We start from the raw sequence: 16,738 nt of genomic DNA, 5'->3' as shown, positions 1-16,738 counted from the left end.
CCGTACAACATGGCGGCCTCCGTGGTTGGCTCCGCTGCTGCCATTTCGGTGTCCCTCGGGGCCCGCACGCCCGCAGCCGCGGTGACGGGGGTGGCGCGGTACCGCACCGGCTCCGCGGCGTGCTGGGTCGTGGCAAGGAGGCTTCGCTCCGCAGTGTGCCCGTGCAGGGCCGCGTAACCGGCGCCGTCACGCAAAGGAGCGGCCGGCGGGAGATGATGATGGAGGCGGTGGGCGCACTTCCTTATAGGTCCGGTGAGGAAGCGGTTATCGTGACGAGGTGGCCGAGTGGTTAAGGCGATGGACTGCTAATCCATTGTGCTCTGCACGCGTGGGTTCGAATCCCATCCTCGTCGGGAAGTTACCATTTTCCCTCATTAAAAGAATTTCTTTTTTCTAGCACTTCCATGGGGACCTCTCCCTCCCTCCTCTCCTTTCAGCTCTTATGGGGAGAAGGAAAAGCGGAGCGGGTGCCCGGGACGGACAGGACAGAGCATCCTGAGGGATTCAGGGTTACAAGCCAGGATAGTGTCCCACAGATTCTGGGGGTCACAACCAGGAGGGAGTGTCATGAGGGATCTAGGGGTCACCCAGGCTAATGTCCCATGGAATTTAGGGGTCCCAGCCGGCACAGAGTGTCTCGAGGGACTGGAGGGTCTCACCCAGTATCCAGCTTCCCGAGGTGCCTCTCCATGGGGTATCCTGACTTACCTCCTTCCTCAGAACACAGCTCTTCTGCGGAGCTTCCAGCTGTGACACTGGGAACAAATCCCTTTTAATCTCCACCTCCTCTGGGATCCCACCAAAATGTCCTATTAGGGCTGGCTGGGTCTTTCATGAAAGCTCTGAGTAAGAATTAGGGGGATGGAAGATCAGTCCTATGAGGAAAGGCTGAGAGAGCTGGGATTGTTCAGCCTGGAAACGAGGAGGCTCCAGGGAACCCTCCGAGCCCCTTCTGGCGCCTATAGGGACTCCAAGAGATGGACTTGGGACAAGGGGGAATGGCTCTGAACTGGAGGAGATTTAGATGGGAGGGTGAGGAGCCCCTGGCACAGGTTTTCCCAGAGAAGCCGAGGCTGCCCCTGGATCCCTGGAAGCGTCCAAGACCAGCTTGGACAGGGCTTGGAACAAGCTGGGATAGTGGAAGGTGTCCCTGCCCATGGTAGGGGAGTGGGACTGGGTAGGCTTTAGGGTCCCAGCCCCTCACTGAAAATGACATCAAGTTCTCCTCAGATAATTACTGCTTTGTCTTCCATAAAGTTATGGCAATTTAAAAAGCATAAATGAGTGTATTGACAAGATACAGGAAAACTTTTCCTCTCTGCCTAAGCCATACATGGTTCACTTAGAAAAAAATTTAAATCTGGGATTAGAGGCCTGGAAGTAGAAGTTAGTGAAACTCAGAGCTTCCAGGAGGAGGGACATATCCCAGCTATGCTGTGACAGCTCTGAGCCCTCCTATCACACACGGCCAAAACTTTTAACTACACTTAAATCCTTCTGGAAATTAGATCATACCCAACCCAATTAGATCACAAAAGGCTCCCAAACACAATGTAAAGCACAACTGGACAAGAGTTACTGTGTGGAAGGTGAGTGCTCAGGGGCTGATTCCAGCCAGTCCTGCACAGGGACAGCCCAAGGCACAGGGAAGTTTGCCAGGAGGGTTTATTTGTATGGAAAAGTGCTTTAGCACAGTGAGACAGAGATTCTCCTGATAAAGACAGAATTATAGGATTGTCAAGGATCAGTCCAAAGCTAACCCAGCACTGTCAAGGCATGTCCAAGTAAAGGTGTACTAAGGAAAAGAATTCTTCCAGGATCTACATTTTGTATGGAAAACTTTATGCCAACAACCAGGACCCAGTACTTACCACAGACCCAATCTCAGATGGGAATTTATCACAGGGAATCTCCAAGAACAACATTTTTCCAGCTAACAATACATCAAGCACAGTTTTGACAAACTAAAATAAATAAATAAAATAAATAAATAAATAAAAATAAATAAAATCTAAAATAAAAATAAAATGTAAAATAAAAATAATTTTAAAAATAAGAAATAAAATAAAAATGAAATGAAATTAAATGAAAAAATAAAATAAAATAAAATAAAATAAAATAAAATAAAATAAAATAAAATAAAATAAAATAAAATAAAATGTAGTATCCTTGTGAACTAAATCCTAAATCGTCATAGTTCAAAGAATCCTGGAAACAGAAGCCCAGGGGTTTCTTGACCGGGAAATTAAAGTTGCCAGTTGCAGCCATTATTCCAGGAAAAGCAGAAAAAACAGTAAGCAGCTGAGCTCCAGTTCCTCATCAGGTCCTTTGGCCCCAATGTCAGTCAGGAAAATCCCTGACAGAGCCTTTTTTTTGGCAAGAAATTTCTTGCCAAAAAACCTCCAAGCATAACTTGGGACACATCAAAGTCTAATTTAACTGCCATCCCTAAATCTACCCCCATTTTCCCCTGCATCCAAATCCAGTAACAGCTCCAGCCACCCTTTTTTAATACACTGAAGGTGCCCAAGTTCCATTTATTTCCACGAAAGGTGTATTCCAATGCATCAAAATTTGGGTAACGCTGATTTTTAGCATCACCTCTCTAAATACCTGGAATTAAACTAGAAATCACGAAACCACTGCCAGGATGTGGAAGAACAAAGCTCAAACCTGAATGAATTTTTATGGAAATATTCAACATCAGCTGGATGATCCTCAGAGAAAGACACCACTTGGCTCCTGTGGGCTACTGGAGGCAAGCAATGGTTTATTGTGATTTGGTAGTTATGTCCAGACCCTGGTGACATCATTAAGTGATTTTAGGAGGAAGGAAATAATTCCTGTGGGTTGGCCAACCTGAGATCTCCAAAATTAATATTAAAATATAAAAACCCTCCCAGAAGCCAAGAATATACTGTGTAAACACTAATGAAAATAAGAACTATGGTGGTATTAATAATTCATATAAAACTACTTTAAAAGAAGACTTCTAAAATTATTTTGAAAGAAGTCTTCTGCTTCATAAAACTGCTTTTGTTTTTATTGAAAGCTGTCACACTGAAGTGATATTAAAAAATCTCTTCAAGACAAAATCTGGGGAACAGTACCTCCAAAACCAGGCCCAATACCCGCACCCAGAACTACTAACTTAAGTAATTATTTGAATGAATGTTGGTGATTTCAAAGGCAAGTGGATCCTGCTGACAAACAGCAGGCACAAAACAGATCACAGTGTCCTGGTTTTACCTCACAGTGTTCTCAAGGAGTAATCTTGTAATTTTGAAATCAATCTGACAACAAAATACAATAAAAACAGGTTTTTTTTATGACATGACATCCAGCAGCTCTTACTGTAAGACACAGGAACACAGCAGGCTGGAAGAAAAATAAGTTTTTGACTTTTAGTGCATACATTTCATCATCCATGTGGATAATTGATCCAGAATCCATTGAGGTGAAGGCAAAGCTGCCTGTGCCGAGCAGAGTTCAGTCCTTGCTGCCCTCAAGTGCCAGTTCACTAAAAGGCAGCATAAAACTCCTGTTTTAGCCTCGCTTCCCTGCTCATCTTTCACAGCACCTGTGGGAAGCGGGATAATTCCCCAACCCCACTGATCCCTCCCAGCCCAGCTCAAGGCACATTCTGTTCACCTCAGCCACAATGCAAAGTCAATCTTTGGTCTCTGCACGCCACTGTGCCAGCCAGCAGGGCCTGCAGGTGCTGGGTGTCCTGGTCACTCCTGCCAGTCCTCCATGGCCCACTCGGGCATGCTGGAGCAGTACTCAAAGTCGGCGCCCTTGTAGCGCAGGGCGTGCAGGAACATCACCAGCTCCTTGGGAGAGGGGTCCCGCCTGCTCGTCCTGCACTCCACACACAAAGGGTCCTTCTCTTCCCAGCCCTTCTCCCCTGCCTGCCCATCCTGATTCCCACACAAACGGAGCTCTTTGTCTTTATCAGGCGGTTCCAGGTTGGTATCAGTGTTCAGTGGACAAGCTGCTACGTCATTCCTCTCCGGATCCTTCTCATCCTCAGCAGGGCAGGAACTCCCATTTACAGGATCAGACTTGGTGCAGTCACCTGAATTCCCACAGTCTTTACTTTCTCCAGCAGAGTTCAAGTCCTCCTCCCCGATACCCAAGATCTCCAGGCTCTGTTTGGAGCGATGCTCCTCCACCAGCGCCTTCAGCAGCTCCTCGTCCGTCTTGCCGATCCTGCCGCCCTTGCCCCTGTCCGGTCCCCAGGCCTCCATGTTGTAGATGGGGTCGTTGAGGATGGGGTGTCCCAGGAACTGCAGGTGGACGCGGATCTGGTGCGTGCGGCCCGTGCGGGGCAGGCACCGCACCACGCTGCTGCTGCCGTTGTAGCTGAGCCGCTGGAAGAGCGTCTGGCACGGCTTCCCCTTGGCGTCCACGCGGCACACGCCCACCTTGTAGGACACCACCAGGATGGGCTCCTCACAGACCACCTCGTGCTCCGGGAACTCCCCCACCACCCGGCACACGTACTCCTTCTCCAGCTGCCAGAGACACGAGAGGGAGGCTCAGGAAACACAGGGGGAAACACACCCAAGCTCCAGCCTTGCTGCTCCTCCTCCCTCTCTCCTCAATAAAATACATCCCGAGGTGGCATTTTATTACAACAGGAAAAGGACAAATATGCAATCAGCTACTTAAAACCCAAATTTCCCCATACATTTTCCTCAGCTAGTTGGGAAATCAAGAGTAGAAAGGCCTGGCCTATTTGCCTTGTTTTAAATTCAGGAGCCATCTCTCCACAGCCTTTGGCTCACAGCCCTGAAGCCAATCCTGGAAAAAGTTCTGTTTGGATCAAGAGACTCTGAAAAAATGAGAATTTTAAAAGTACAAAAATGATGGATAATTGACATATGTCCACTCACAAATAAATTTCATCTCTAACTGGTCTGCATGACCCCAGCAAGTTTGCATAATCCCTTAAGAAAGATGATTCACTTCAACCCAATATTACTGAAATAATTTAAATTTTTAGGAGATAACTTCCAACCTAAAACTACCAAAATCAATTAAAGTTTTAGGAGACCCTTTACAATTAAATATTACCAAATCAAAATAAATTTGTAGGAGATCCCTTTTAATCCAGTATTACTAAATGAAATTAAATTACCACATTGAACTAAATTTTTAGGAGATATCTTTCAATCCAATATCAAAAGCAGTTAAATTTTTAGGGTTTTCATTCTAATATTATCGCATTAGGATTACCAAAATCAATTAAATTTTTTAGGAGCTCCCTTCCAATCCAGTATTACCAAACTCAATTTTTACTCTCTCTTTACCCTATTAGGGACGAGAAGCACCAATAGATAAGAACACCAACATAACCATGAGCTGTCTGGGGAACTTCAGCTCACCTAGAGAGCAAACCTGGCTGACTGTGGAGCACAGCAGCAGCTCGCAGCCCTCACCTGCCTCTGCCGGACCTGCTCGTCGATGCGCTTGGACACGGCGGCGGTCTTGGCGAACATGAGCACGCCCGAGGTCATGCGGTCCAGGCGGTGCAGGGTGTGCAGCTCCCGCAGGCCGTGCTCCTTGCCCAGGATGAAGATGACGGTGTTGTGCCGAAACCGGCCGCAGGGGTGCACGGGCAGCGACGAGGGCTTGTCCACCACCACCACCTCCTCGTCCTCGGCCAGGATGCGGATGGGCTGGGCGGTGACCGGCGGCTCGTGCCGGTGCACCGTGTTCCTGAGGAAGTCGTTGTTCTGGAAGGGGTACGGACAGTCAGCCTGAATCCGGCTCCTGCGACCACCCACCCGGCCACACACAACAGGGACTTGACATCGTGGAAGAAGAATTAAAGCCCCTTTCTCCAGGAATCTCGGATTTAGAATAACAAGTGTGTGTGTCACCACGCGAATGCGACCACCTGCCCATAGCATATTCCCATTCCTAAGGGCGAAGGAAGCCGTGTGGCTGCCTGTGGGGCTGCAGGATCTACACATTCCCGAATCCAGGAGGGCAGGGATTCCCCGGGAGCCCCGATTTCTCCCTTAAACCCCTCCACAGGGTTCACAGAATCATAAAACATGTCGAATTGAAAGGAACCCATCAGGATTATCGAGTCCAACTCCTGGCCCTGTATTATCTGACCACGCCGCTCTGATGCTCACGGCTTGGGGCAGGCCGGGCTCTGTCCCCAGCCCAGGATCCCCCCCCGGGCCCGCCCACCTTGAGCACGATGTCCAGGTCGCTCACGGGCTCCTCGTTGAGGCGCAGGCGGCCGGCGCGGGCGGCGGCGCGGTAATAGGAGAGGGGCTGCGCTCGGAACTCGGTGCCGAAGACATGCAGGAGGCTGCGGCCCACCCAGCGCCCCTTGCAGTAGGTGCGGAAGTCGAAGTAGTAGGGGCGCACCTTGCGCAGGCCGCCCTCGAAGTAGTACGAGGTCTCGGCGAAGTGCTCGGCGCCGAAGCTCACGCCGGGGTTCAGTTTCCGCGGCGGCGGCACGTACCGCTCGCCGCCCGCCAGCCGCCGCTTCTTGGGGGCCGGCGCCGCCTCCTCCTTGCCGGCGGGGTCCGGTTCCTCCTCCCGGGCTCGGCCGGAGCCGGTACCGGGTCCCGGCTCGGCCATGTCCCCGCGGGGCGGCGGCGGCAGCCGGACCCCGATCCCCGCCGCGCGCACCCACGCCGGCCACACCGCGCGGCGCACGCCGTGACGCATCGCGCTGCGCCGGGCGGCGCGGGCCAATCAGAGCGCGCCGGCACCGCCAGGCCATGCCCCCGTCCCGTTCCCGCCTCTGCCCCCATCCCACAGGGCGTCGTGAGGCGGAAGCGATGGAGGAGCGAGAGCGCCTATATTTATTAATTGATTTATTTATATTTTTACCTCCCAGCAGTTTCCCCCATCAGAACTGCTCCACAAATGACCCTCGAGCCTCACCGCAGCCCGCCTGCCCCTCGTGAGCCTCCTCAGTCACCGCCTGCGGGAGGGACGCGTCAGGGAAAAGCTGGAACATGAGCATTTTTTATAACCCCAATCAGAAAAGCCAAGAAATGCACATTTTTCGTAACCCCAAAGAGGGTCAAGTCCAGAAATGAATATTTTTCAAAACTCCAAACAGAAAAAAACCCGAGCATTTTTCATACCCTCAAAATCCAGTGTTGCTGCCCATCATTAAATTAGCTGGTGCAGGCAGGAAGAGAACACGCTCCCATATTTTAAAAACTGACAAGTCAGGGTACATTGCTGCTCCAAGACACTAATTGTGACTTATTTTCGCCAAGCATTAGGCAGAGTAGTCGATATTAAAGTGGTTTTAGTGAAGCTTTAGGTATTCCTGTCTGCTGTCAGAATTCTCTGTGATCTGATGTTATCTAGAGTTTATCAGAGAGGAAAGCTGGAATTGTCTGGATCTGCTCCCTGGAAGCTGCCACGGCCTCCAAGAGCCTCCCCTGGTCCTGTCCCTGTTCTCCATCCCTCCAGAACGAGCTCCTCTGAAGCAGAACTTCCCTTTATCCATTGATGAAATTTCCATTAAAAAGCAAAACCATACTGACCATCTACAGGCCTAAGTCCCTCTCATGAGCTTTCTGAGGTGCCTTTAGAGATATCCATCCATGTGTCAGAGGTCATCCCTGAGGCAAAGGAAAACCAACAGTTACTACTCTCTCAGTTCTGTGCCAGCATCACATGGAATTTAAACACACACACAGGCTCCAGAAAAAGAGGAAATAAAACTCTGCAAGCTCTATCAGACAGAAAATACCCCCTGCTTTGCCAAGCTGTTCTCTCCTTTTTTTTTCCCACAAACAGCATCCGCCAGGGATCCAGGACTCGGTCAGCAAAGCCAAGGAGAGCAAGCTCAGAGAGAGAGGAAGGAGTGTTCCTCAGGGAAGAGCAGGTTTTACCGAGGCCACTGCTTCTCCTTGTCTGTGAGGGGGACGTAGATGACGCCCATGAGCTGGGTCTCCACGATGTGCCCCTCGCTGGTCTTGTCATACTGCATCAGCACCTGGTTCGCCCCCTCGGGCCCCACGGGCACGATCAGCCGCCCACCCGGCTTCAGCTCCTTCAGCAGCTGCAGCACCGACACATCCCGGTCAGCAGGGGCAAAAAAGCCCACACATTTTCTCTAGGGACACCCAGCATGGCCTCTCTTACCTCCTTGGGGACGGTGGCCGCGGCCGCTCCCACGTGGATGGCGTCGTAAGGAGCCTCCTCAGGGTATCCCTGCCTGCCATCTCCAACTACAGAGGGAAAACACCCAGGGACCACTTGGGTTGTGTCATGACAAAACATCAACACAAACTGGAAGGGCTGCAAGTAGCACAGCCAAGGGGAAACCCCGGGGCTGCAGGGAGCTCACCCACGAGCTTCACGCGGCCGGAGCTGAGCAGTGTGGGATCATCCTCTTGGACATTCCGGATGGATTCGTGCACCAGCTCCTTGATGTGCTCCACGCCCACAGCTTTTCCTGTCGGGCCAATCTGCAAAAAACATCAGTCAAACACCTGATGCCTCCCATATGGAAGAGCCAGGGCAGGTTTCAGTGGGAACTGGGGAATCTCCAGGAAGAAGCTCCAGAGCAGAGGTTCTGAAGAGGAGGTGCAAGCCCTGTGCCTCTTCCTTGGTTTTAGGGCTGAGTAGTGCCAGTTACAGCAGCTAATTAAGGGATGTGCTTTCCAGGCTGGGAACAGAGTGCCGTGAGCTCACCATCCTGGCGAAGCAGGCCGTGAGGTATCCGCTCCCAGATCCCACATCCAGCGCCTTGGCACCTTCCACCAGCTGATCCTTGAGCAGCTCCAGCGCGTGGGCGTGCTGCAGGGACACCCAGGACAAGGAAGAGGGAAACATCCCGGGGTTAGTCTCCTCTTCCAACACATTTTGCTGTTTTCTGATTTAATCACAGCACACCTGGCCTTGTGCCTGACACTTCCAGAGCAAAACTCAAAATCAGACCTGGAAGATCTTTTGCAGGACATAATTTAGGCAGAGGCTCAGGAATTAGATGTGAAACAGCAGGAGAAAAGGTGTCATGCAAAAAAAGGGACAGCATGGAATTCCCATCTAAGCACACTTTTAAAGCAACTGAAAGAGTATGGGGGAACTCCTCTAAAGAAGAAAAATCCCTAAAGAAACAAGCAGGATAATCATGTCCATGGGATGTTTCAGTTTTCTACTTGAAGAAAAATTAAATATAAAAAGAGAAATAAACAATTCCCTCCATTGCTGTTGAAAGGGAGGAGTTTTCACCTTACCATGTGCGGGGCGCTGATCGTAGCCTTGTAGCCTAAAAGGAAATGGGGGACACAAGTCATTTGACAGGGAATAAAATTCCCAATGGGAACAGTTCCTAATTCTCCCCCACCTTCCCCCCAAAATAGGAAAACACTTGTCTCCTTTCACAGAATCACAGGATGATTTGGAAATACTTGTCCCCTTTCACAGAATCACAGGATGATTTGGCTTGGAAGGGACCTTAAAGCTCATCCAGTCCCAGCCCCTGCCATGGGTGGGGACACCTTCCCTTAGACCAAGGTACTTCAAGGCCCATCCAACCTGGCCTTGGACACTTCCAGGGATAGGGATTCCACAACATGACCATGGAGCACCTGCCCAGGCACCCTGTGCCCTGCTGACAGCAGATGTTTTGCCAGAAGTGACTCACCAATGGATTGAGGAGAATCCATGTATGGGAAATACTTGATGTAGTGACCTCTGTCCGTAGCCAACAACACATCAAAGACACGCTGAGACTTAACGATCCCTTTTTCTGGGAAAGAAGGAAAAAAAGAGACAGGCAGGATTGAAATCCTGGGCATTCCAGCAAGAAGAATTTTGAAAGGGGAAGTTCACACTTCAGGGAGTTAATGGATCTGGGGGTATTAATGAGGGATCTGAGAGAGACAGCAAACCAAACACTGATGGAAGGACAGCCTTTCCCATTCCTGCTGGGGCCCACCCACCAGCTCATCTCCAGAGGCGGCCACCTGCAGCCACAACGCCTCTGGCACTGCCAGGTGTAATGGGAGCGAACCGGAGTCGCGTTTCACGGCGGGAAACGGAGACTCCGGTTCAGGTTTCAGCAGTGAACTCAAGGGCCACGGCCGCAGAGACATCCGACATCCCTTCACACCTTTCTGCGGGAATTCTGGGGAATTTACAGCTATTTTTATGTGTTCCAGCTGTCCTGGCACCGGGCACCATTCCAGCCCTCGGGCACAGCCCGAATGTGCGGGACACTCGGCTGCACGGCCGGGCTCGAACACCGAGCTGCAGCACACACTTCCAGAGGCAGGGAAGGAAGGTGTGGAGAGGCGCTCCTGCCCCTCCTGGCACAGCACCTTGTTTCCAGCTATAAATAGAACGAGTTCAGGCCGGGGCAAATGCCAAAATTCAGGAACATGAACCCCAACCCTTCCGAGTGAGCAGCGTCACACGGCGTGACACTAAATATCCACACACAGCCATTAAATATCCGTGCACTGCCATTCCAGGGGATGCTGCCGGCACTCACTGTACAGGTTGTTCACCAGCTCCGCGTGCGTTTTCCCGCTGGATGTCCAGGCCATGGTCCTGGCGAAGAGCAGCCCCATGAGTGCCAGCACGGCGCCGCACGGCAGCTGGCTCATCCCACGGACACGGCAGCGGCCTGCGGAGAGAGGGGGTGGCTCAGAGCTCCGCCGGAGCTCCCGGTGTGGCGCTGGAGCACATCCCGGCCTCGCCGAACCGCGGCGGGGGCGGCAGCGCCTCAGGGATGTCACACCGCCCTCGCCTGCGCCGCCCGCCACAGCTTCCGCCCTCTGCCAACATGGCGGCGCGGCGGCGTCAGCGGCCCCCACCCTGTGGACCAATGGGCGCCCACGCTCCACCGGCGGCGCGCGGTGATTGGTCGGAGCCGGACCCGGTGGCGGCGGTGATTGGCCGGGCCCGGGGCCGGCGAGGCGCGGGCGGAGCTGCCGCGGTGCCCGGAGCGCGGGCGGTGGGTGCGGGAGCGGGGCGGCCCCTCCGCCTCACGGGCAGCCGCGGGGACATCGCTCCCTGCAGGGCGGCCGGGAGTCCTGGTGGGGTGGGAATTCCCTGGAATGTCCGCTGGCGTGACTTGGGCAGAGGGAGGCGGGTGGCGGAGGCCTGGGCGGGCGGCTCGGCTCGGCGCTCACCGTTTGTTCCCCCCGTGGCAGGATCCCAGGATGAGGATGATCGAGAGCGTGGACTCCGTGGTGACCCGGTCCAGCGAGGACCTCTGGGCTGAGATCTGCTCCTGTCTGCCGCATCCCGAGCACAAGGACGCCGGCGATGCCTTCACAGACTCCTTCATGGATTCCTACGCCGAGGGCAGCGGATCGGGTGGCTCTTCCCAACCTGCCCTGAAGCCCTGGGCACCCCTGAAGGACTCAGAGGTGTATTTAGCATCCCTGGGTGAGTGTCTGCCTGGCGACAGCTCTGCTTTTGTGGTGCCGGTGCTGTGGTCAACAACTCTCCCAGCTTAAATACACAGAATATGACTCATTTTCTTCAAGTGCAGCAGTGGAAAGGTGAAGCTCAGTCAGAGCTTTCTCATCTCTGGCACAGAAAGGAACTTTTTATAAAGCAAAAGCTGAAAAAAGTTGTTTTTTACCCTCCACAATAAGTAGGAGGCTGCACACAGCAACAGAACAGGTGGCAGAAGTGGCTTTTTAAGCTTTTATTTCTGCCAGAACTTTCATCGTGCCTTTGTTGCTGTTTCACAGCGCACCAAGTAGTGCAATGAGAGTGATTTATTTTCCAATTTGCATGGAAATTGTGGGAACTCGGTGCCTGTGAGATCTGTGCTGTCCTGTGTGATTTCATGGAAGCTGAGCAGTAAGTGTGAAAGTTATTAAAACCCCAAACAGGCAGAGCTGGCTGATTGCACAAACCTTATTTCCTTCAGAAGCATCACCTGAAAAACACCATCTTGTGCATATATAGGAAAGGAAGCCAGGCAGGCTTGAAATACAGGGAGAAAAATACTTTTAAAATAGAAATTAGTCTTGAAAAGTTAATTTAACTTACTTTTTGATATAGAAGTCCAGATCCTTCTCTTCTCTCCTTCCAGGAAAAACCCCATAACCAAGGTAACAAAGTCCCCTGTTCCCCTCACAGAGAGAAGACTGATGAGGATCAAAGGCCTGTCCCAGGAGGTGACCTCCAAGGACATGCTGCGCACGCTGTCCCAGGCCAAGAAGGAATGCTGGGACAGGTTCCTGCAGGAGAAGTTTGAGGCAGAATGTTACGTTGAGGGCCACGATGCTGACGAGAGGTAATGAGCAAATTAGAGGGAAGGGATCACCACCTACCGCTCAAAAACTGGAAGAAGGTTTTGTCAGGACATGACACAGAAATACCCATTAGGGTTGTGCCAGAGGGAACACAGAGCACGTAGGGTTTGAGCTTCCAGTGCTCCTTTCTGATCTTTGCACCCCTTAGAGTGCATGGAAGTAGCTGGGACCTACTCAGTGATTTCCCTCCTCACACATGGCGTAGGGAAGGAATGGAGCAGAGGAGGGGATATCCAGTGTATCTCAGATGGGGATTTGGGGTTGGTGCCAGTCCTGGGATGAGATTTCCCTTCCCTGCCTCTCTTACGGTGCTCCTGCCCTCTCACAGATGATGTCAGAAGTAAGATGGGAACCCTTTCCCTAAGCAATCTCCCATTCCCAATCACATGGAACACTCTCCAAATTCCTCATTTCTCAGCTGACATTTTTCATGATTGCTTCTGGATGACAAGAAGATTATTTCTCTCCTGTCAAGAAAATCTACTTAAGCCAGAACTATGAAAAGAAATCCCTGTTTATAAGGAGGTTTCAGATGGTTTTTTTGGTCCCCCAGTTAACTTCAATATTTAAAACCAAGCTTTTATGAGCTCTTTCTACTGTTTTTAAAGGGTGGGGATGTTATCCATGAAAGAATTTCAGTCCCTAGAACTTGACTATGAAGTTGGAGGTCACTCCTGAATGGTGCTGAAGTTTTGAGTCTCACCCACTGATGTAATTAAACAAGCCTTAACTTTTAAGTGCACTGATTTATGATATTAGAGGGTTAGGATTATATTAGTTTTTTAACCTTCCAGTGCTATTAATGCTCACACATTTTGAGATATTCTTCCAGATTTGGTTTTGTTCCCTTCCCTTTCCCCACCATTTTTCCTGATCTTCATCACCAAGAGGCAGTTGGGGGTTTGGTTTGTTTGAGCAAGAGGTTTTTTACATCCAGCCCAGGAAGCTGGAAACTCCTGGAATCACAGATTGGTTTGGCCTGGAAGGGACCTTAAGGCCCATCCAGTGCCCCCCACCTGCCCTGGGCAGGGACACCTTCCACTATCCCAGGCTGCTCCAAACCCCATCCTGCCGGGATTTGAACATTTCCAGGGATGGGGCAGCCACAGCTTCTCTGGGCACCATGTGCCAGGGCCTCAGCACCCTCACAGGGAAGGAATTCTTCCCAATATCCCATCTAACCCTAACCCTGCCCTCTGTTTGATTGAGTTGGAGTTTTTGGCTACAGAGGCAGAGGAGAGCTTCAGGTGTGTAAAACCTGTTCTAACCACCCTTTCAAAGGCCCACCTGCAGGGAATGGCTTTGGACAGTGACAGATTCTGCTTGTCCCTGTGGCACCAGGATCCCTCCACGCCAGACCTCACCTGTGGGGACGGGAATACCTGCGGAGGGCAGGAATTGCCTGTGGAGGCTTTTGCTGTCGCTCCTCCTGTGCAGCTCTGTCCCTGCCTGGTCTCACGGTGTCCCTCTGCTGTCCCCAGCACGCTGGAGCACCTGAAGCGCTGGCTGCAGCCGGACAAGGTGGCCATCAGCTCCGAGGAGGTGCAGTGCCTCATCCCGCCCGAGCCGCAGCCCGAGAGGCCCGAGGCAGAGGAGGAGCCTCCGGCTGCCGAGCAGTGACAGCCCCCGGCCCTGCCCCTTGTCCCAGCCCCCAGGAGGATGTGCCCAGCCATAGGAATCGCAGGAAGGGGGGCACAGAGCAAATGGTCAGTCATTGAAGAAGTAATTTTTAAAAGAAAGAACCCCCAAGGCACCAAATCCCAGCTCTGGAGCTCCGCAGGCAGCGGCTGGCACTGGTAGGGACGAGAGGGAACATCTGTACCAAAACCTCACGTGGATCTTCTCCAGCCTGCAGCCACCTCATCATTCCAGCCTGGATTGTTTGGAATCCATCAGGAGACACATTAAACAACAACAATAACAACAAAAGCAGTTGTGGAGAAGCACCAGGGAACATCACGGTCTAGAATAGAGCAAAGAAACCACTGAGTCACTTTGGTCCTGTCTTTTACCTTTTCATTACTCAGCTGGGCATTTTTTTCCTCTCCTGCCAAATCCACTTTGCTTTCTCCAGATCTTCACTGTTTCAGTCTGACTTGGCCCCAGGCTGTGCCAGGAAGAAGATGGATATTTCCCACCTCTGTGAATTTGGGACCCTGAAGGAACATCTCACTGCAGTCAATAAATTGGTGTCATTGACATTGTAGCTATTTCACATTCCTCTCTGTAATGTTCCCCCTAATATCCCACTTTATTGCCCAAAATCTCTATTACAGACTGTAGGGGGAGTATTTTTTCCTCTTGTTGGTCGTTTTGTACCTGTTCAGCCTCTCCAGAAAAAGATCAGATTAGATTCTGTATTGGGAAACCAAGAGGGGTAGCCAGGGAGGCTACAAACAACTTGTTTTCATCACAGAATTGCATAGAATTCTCTGACTTGAAATATATTTAGTATTTAATTGTTTTTTTTTTTCACCCTGCTTAACTCTTCAGAGGGTTATTTCCTTTTACTAATCCAAGAATCTGTGATACTGTGCTGATTTTTCGCTGATCTTGTGTTCTGCCTCGGCACCAACACTGGGGGTCGGTAGAGGGAAGCAGCACAGTCTGTCAGAGCTTCTTAGGGGAAATTGTCGTTCTAGGAGTTAATCCTCACCGGATTCATGCCGTGTTCATTTATGTACCTGTTTGAAAATACTTTTTTAGGAGTAAATTTTTGCTGGAGCCTCGCAGTTTCCTGTCTCTGTACCCAAATAGAGGTGCTGCTCTCTCAGTCACCGTGTCACAGCTCAGAGGTTGTTCCCACCATCAGCATTCCTGGTGTAACTCCCTCCCCAGCTCAGAATTCTCCATTAAAACAATCCCTTGTTTTTTAAACCTTGAGGAATGGGGTGAATCATCTGAGTGCCAGTGATGCACAAGCCTCGTGTCTTGCTGGTTTGCTCATTAAATGTCCCTTTTAATTCATCCTTTAGCTGTCCTCTATTATGTTAAGTCTGTGTCCTTGTGCAGATCTCTCTCACCTGATGAGACAAAGCTGTGACAGAGATGCAGAACTCTGAGCTGTTCCCAGAAATGGTTTGTGTAGAGACAGAAAGCAGCAATTTCTCTGTCCCCGGCCTATTTCCCAGTCAATAAAATTCTTCTTATGGGTAACAAGCACTGTGAGGATGCTTTATATTATCTTATCTGTTCTTAAACATATTTGAGGAGGAAGTGTACCCAAAAGAACTGTGCTGAAATTATTCCACATCCACATCACCAGGCATTTCCTTTGGAGAAGGGACCTGAGGGGACAGCTCTTATCATTTCACTTGTAAAAATAATAACATTCCTGGATTCTTTGACCTGCTCTATGGAAACATGTGGGGCAAAAGAAAATCCTACTGATAACTGCAAAGTTTGAGCAATAATTTCCTTAAATGAATTATTTATGTAGAGTTAACTTTTTTCCCCTCCCAGATATAATAAATATAGTTACATCAATATAATTATATATAATTAAATTATAACCGAGAGTATAGACTTGGAGTGAGTCTGTACTTAAATCACCATAAAGGAAACCTTTAAAACTTCTTTACAAAATCACTGAATCTGTTAATAGGAGTGTGATGTGTCCAAGCAGCGTTGTTAAACTTGTTGGTGGCACACACGATTCGAGTTGCAAGGCCTTACCTCTCAATATTTGGATTTATTTTGGGAAAAACAGACTGCTGAGCTCCTCTGCACCAAACCAACTCTTGCTGGTAAAAGCAGCAGCCTCACTAGGGGTGGATTTTGCTTCTACATCAATACCAATCTTCCTATGTGTGGAAATAACTCCCGCAGAGGGAGAATTGTTGAGGCTGGAAAAACCCTCTGGGATCATCGAATCCAAGTCCAGCACAGCTGAGCCCACCCGTGTCCCCAAGTGCCACAGCCACATGGCTCTATAATCCCCTCAGGGCTGGGCACTCTACCCTTGCCCAGGGCAGCCTGTTTGTGACAATTTAACCCAGAGGGGACATCAGTGACATCCAGGGACTCAGGAAGGGCCCATCCTCAGAGGCACAGCCAGATCTGCAGCTGCACTGCCTGGTGGCATCGGGTCCCGACCATGAAGCACAGGCAGATACAGGGAATGACTTTCAGGCAGGATAAATGAGTAAATCACAAAGGAAACAGCAGCCCCTTGCCCCTTTGTACCTTTTAAAGTCATTATTTTACCTTTTTCTCTGCGTGAAACAGCACTTCTGCACCCCTGGAAGCCAGTGGAGAGCCCATGTGGTAACACAGCCCCAGCCATGTTTGGCAGGGGTTTGCTTTCAAAATGGGGCAGAATAAAGTACCTAACACAATTCACCTGCTGCCTTGTCAGAGCAAGGGGAGGGCAGGGCTGACAGAGCACTCTGGGCAGCAGGGATAGCCTTCCACCCATCCAAATGGGAAAAAATGTGCTTCTCCATAAGCTTGGGCCAAAGGAA

At 50.6% G+C, this 16,738-nt stretch overlaps 3 protein-coding genes and 1 non-coding gene across 6 annotated transcripts; 2 read left to right on the top strand and 2 right to left on the bottom strand.

The window, feature by feature from the left end:
• The first annotated feature begins 271 nt into the window (after positions 1 to 271).
• TRNAS-GCU (transfer RNA serine (anticodon GCU)) lies at positions 272 to 353 on the top strand. The gene has a single exon. It is a non-coding gene; the product is annotated as a tRNA-Ser (tRNA).
• A 2,890-nt stretch (positions 354 to 3,243) lies between these two features.
• Positions 3,244 to 7,356, bottom strand: RPUSD2 (RNA pseudouridine synthase domain containing 2). The gene is made up of 4 exons (XM_059474472.1): positions 7,122 to 7,356; positions 6,208 to 6,982; positions 5,445 to 5,741; positions 3,244 to 4,517 (listed from the first exon to the last, which is right to left on the bottom strand). Exons 2-4 carry the CDS (start codon positions 6,694 to 6,696, stop codon positions 3,735 to 3,737), a joined length of 1,569 nt encoding a protein of 522 aa, XP_059330455.1. The 5' UTR covers positions 6,697 to 6,982; positions 7,122 to 7,356; the 3' UTR covers positions 3,244 to 3,734.
• On the bottom strand, positions 6,829 to 10,765 carry LOC132074580 (protein-L-isoaspartate(D-aspartate) O-methyltransferase-like). 2 transcript variants are annotated; one of them, XR_009418614.1, is made up of 9 exons: positions 10,493 to 10,765; positions 9,644 to 9,748; positions 9,234 to 9,265; positions 8,689 to 8,793; positions 8,342 to 8,462; positions 8,137 to 8,222; positions 7,884 to 8,053; positions 7,533 to 7,610; positions 6,829 to 6,982 (listed from the first exon to the last, which is right to left on the bottom strand). XR_009418614.1 is itself a non-coding variant. In XM_059474473.1 (8 exons), the coding sequence occupies exons 1-8, from the start codon at positions 10,605 to 10,607 to the stop codon at positions 7,598 to 7,600; spliced, it is 747 nt and encodes a 248-aa protein (XP_059330456.1). In that variant the 5' UTR covers positions 10,608 to 10,765; the 3' UTR covers positions 6,829 to 7,597. The 2 variants fall into 2 exon arrangements, 1 of the variants encoding a protein (XP_059330456.1); XM_059474473.1 differs by having other exon boundaries at positions 6,829 to 7,610.
• Positions 10,766 to 10,915: 150 nt separating this feature from the next.
• Positions 10,916 to 15,434, top strand: CCDC32 (coiled-coil domain containing 32). 2 transcript variants are annotated; one of them, XM_059474997.1, is made up of 4 exons: positions 10,916 to 10,957; positions 11,157 to 11,394; positions 12,100 to 12,256; positions 13,757 to 15,434. In XM_059474997.1, the coding sequence occupies exons 2-4, from the start codon at positions 11,166 to 11,168 to the stop codon at positions 13,893 to 13,895; spliced, it is 525 nt and encodes a 174-aa protein (XP_059330980.1). In that variant the 5' UTR covers positions 10,916 to 10,957; positions 11,157 to 11,165; the 3' UTR covers positions 13,896 to 15,434. The 2 variants fall into 2 exon arrangements, with proteins under 2 accessions (XP_059330980.1, XP_059330979.1); XM_059474996.1 differs by lacking the exon at positions 10,916 to 10,957 and adding an exon at positions 10,960 to 11,039.
• The last annotated feature ends 1,304 nt before the right edge of the window (positions 15,435 to 16,738 follow it).

Source organism: Ammospiza nelsoni, chromosome 6 (genome assembly GCF_027579445.1).
Source record: "Ammospiza nelsoni isolate bAmmNel1 chromosome 6, bAmmNel1.pri, whole genome shotgun sequence".
Lineage (NCBI taxonomy): Eukaryota > Metazoa > Chordata > Aves > Passeriformes > Passerellidae > Ammospiza > Ammospiza nelsoni.
The sequence above is the reverse complement of the archived record's forward strand: the minus strand, read 5'-3'. Positions and strand labels throughout refer to the sequence as shown.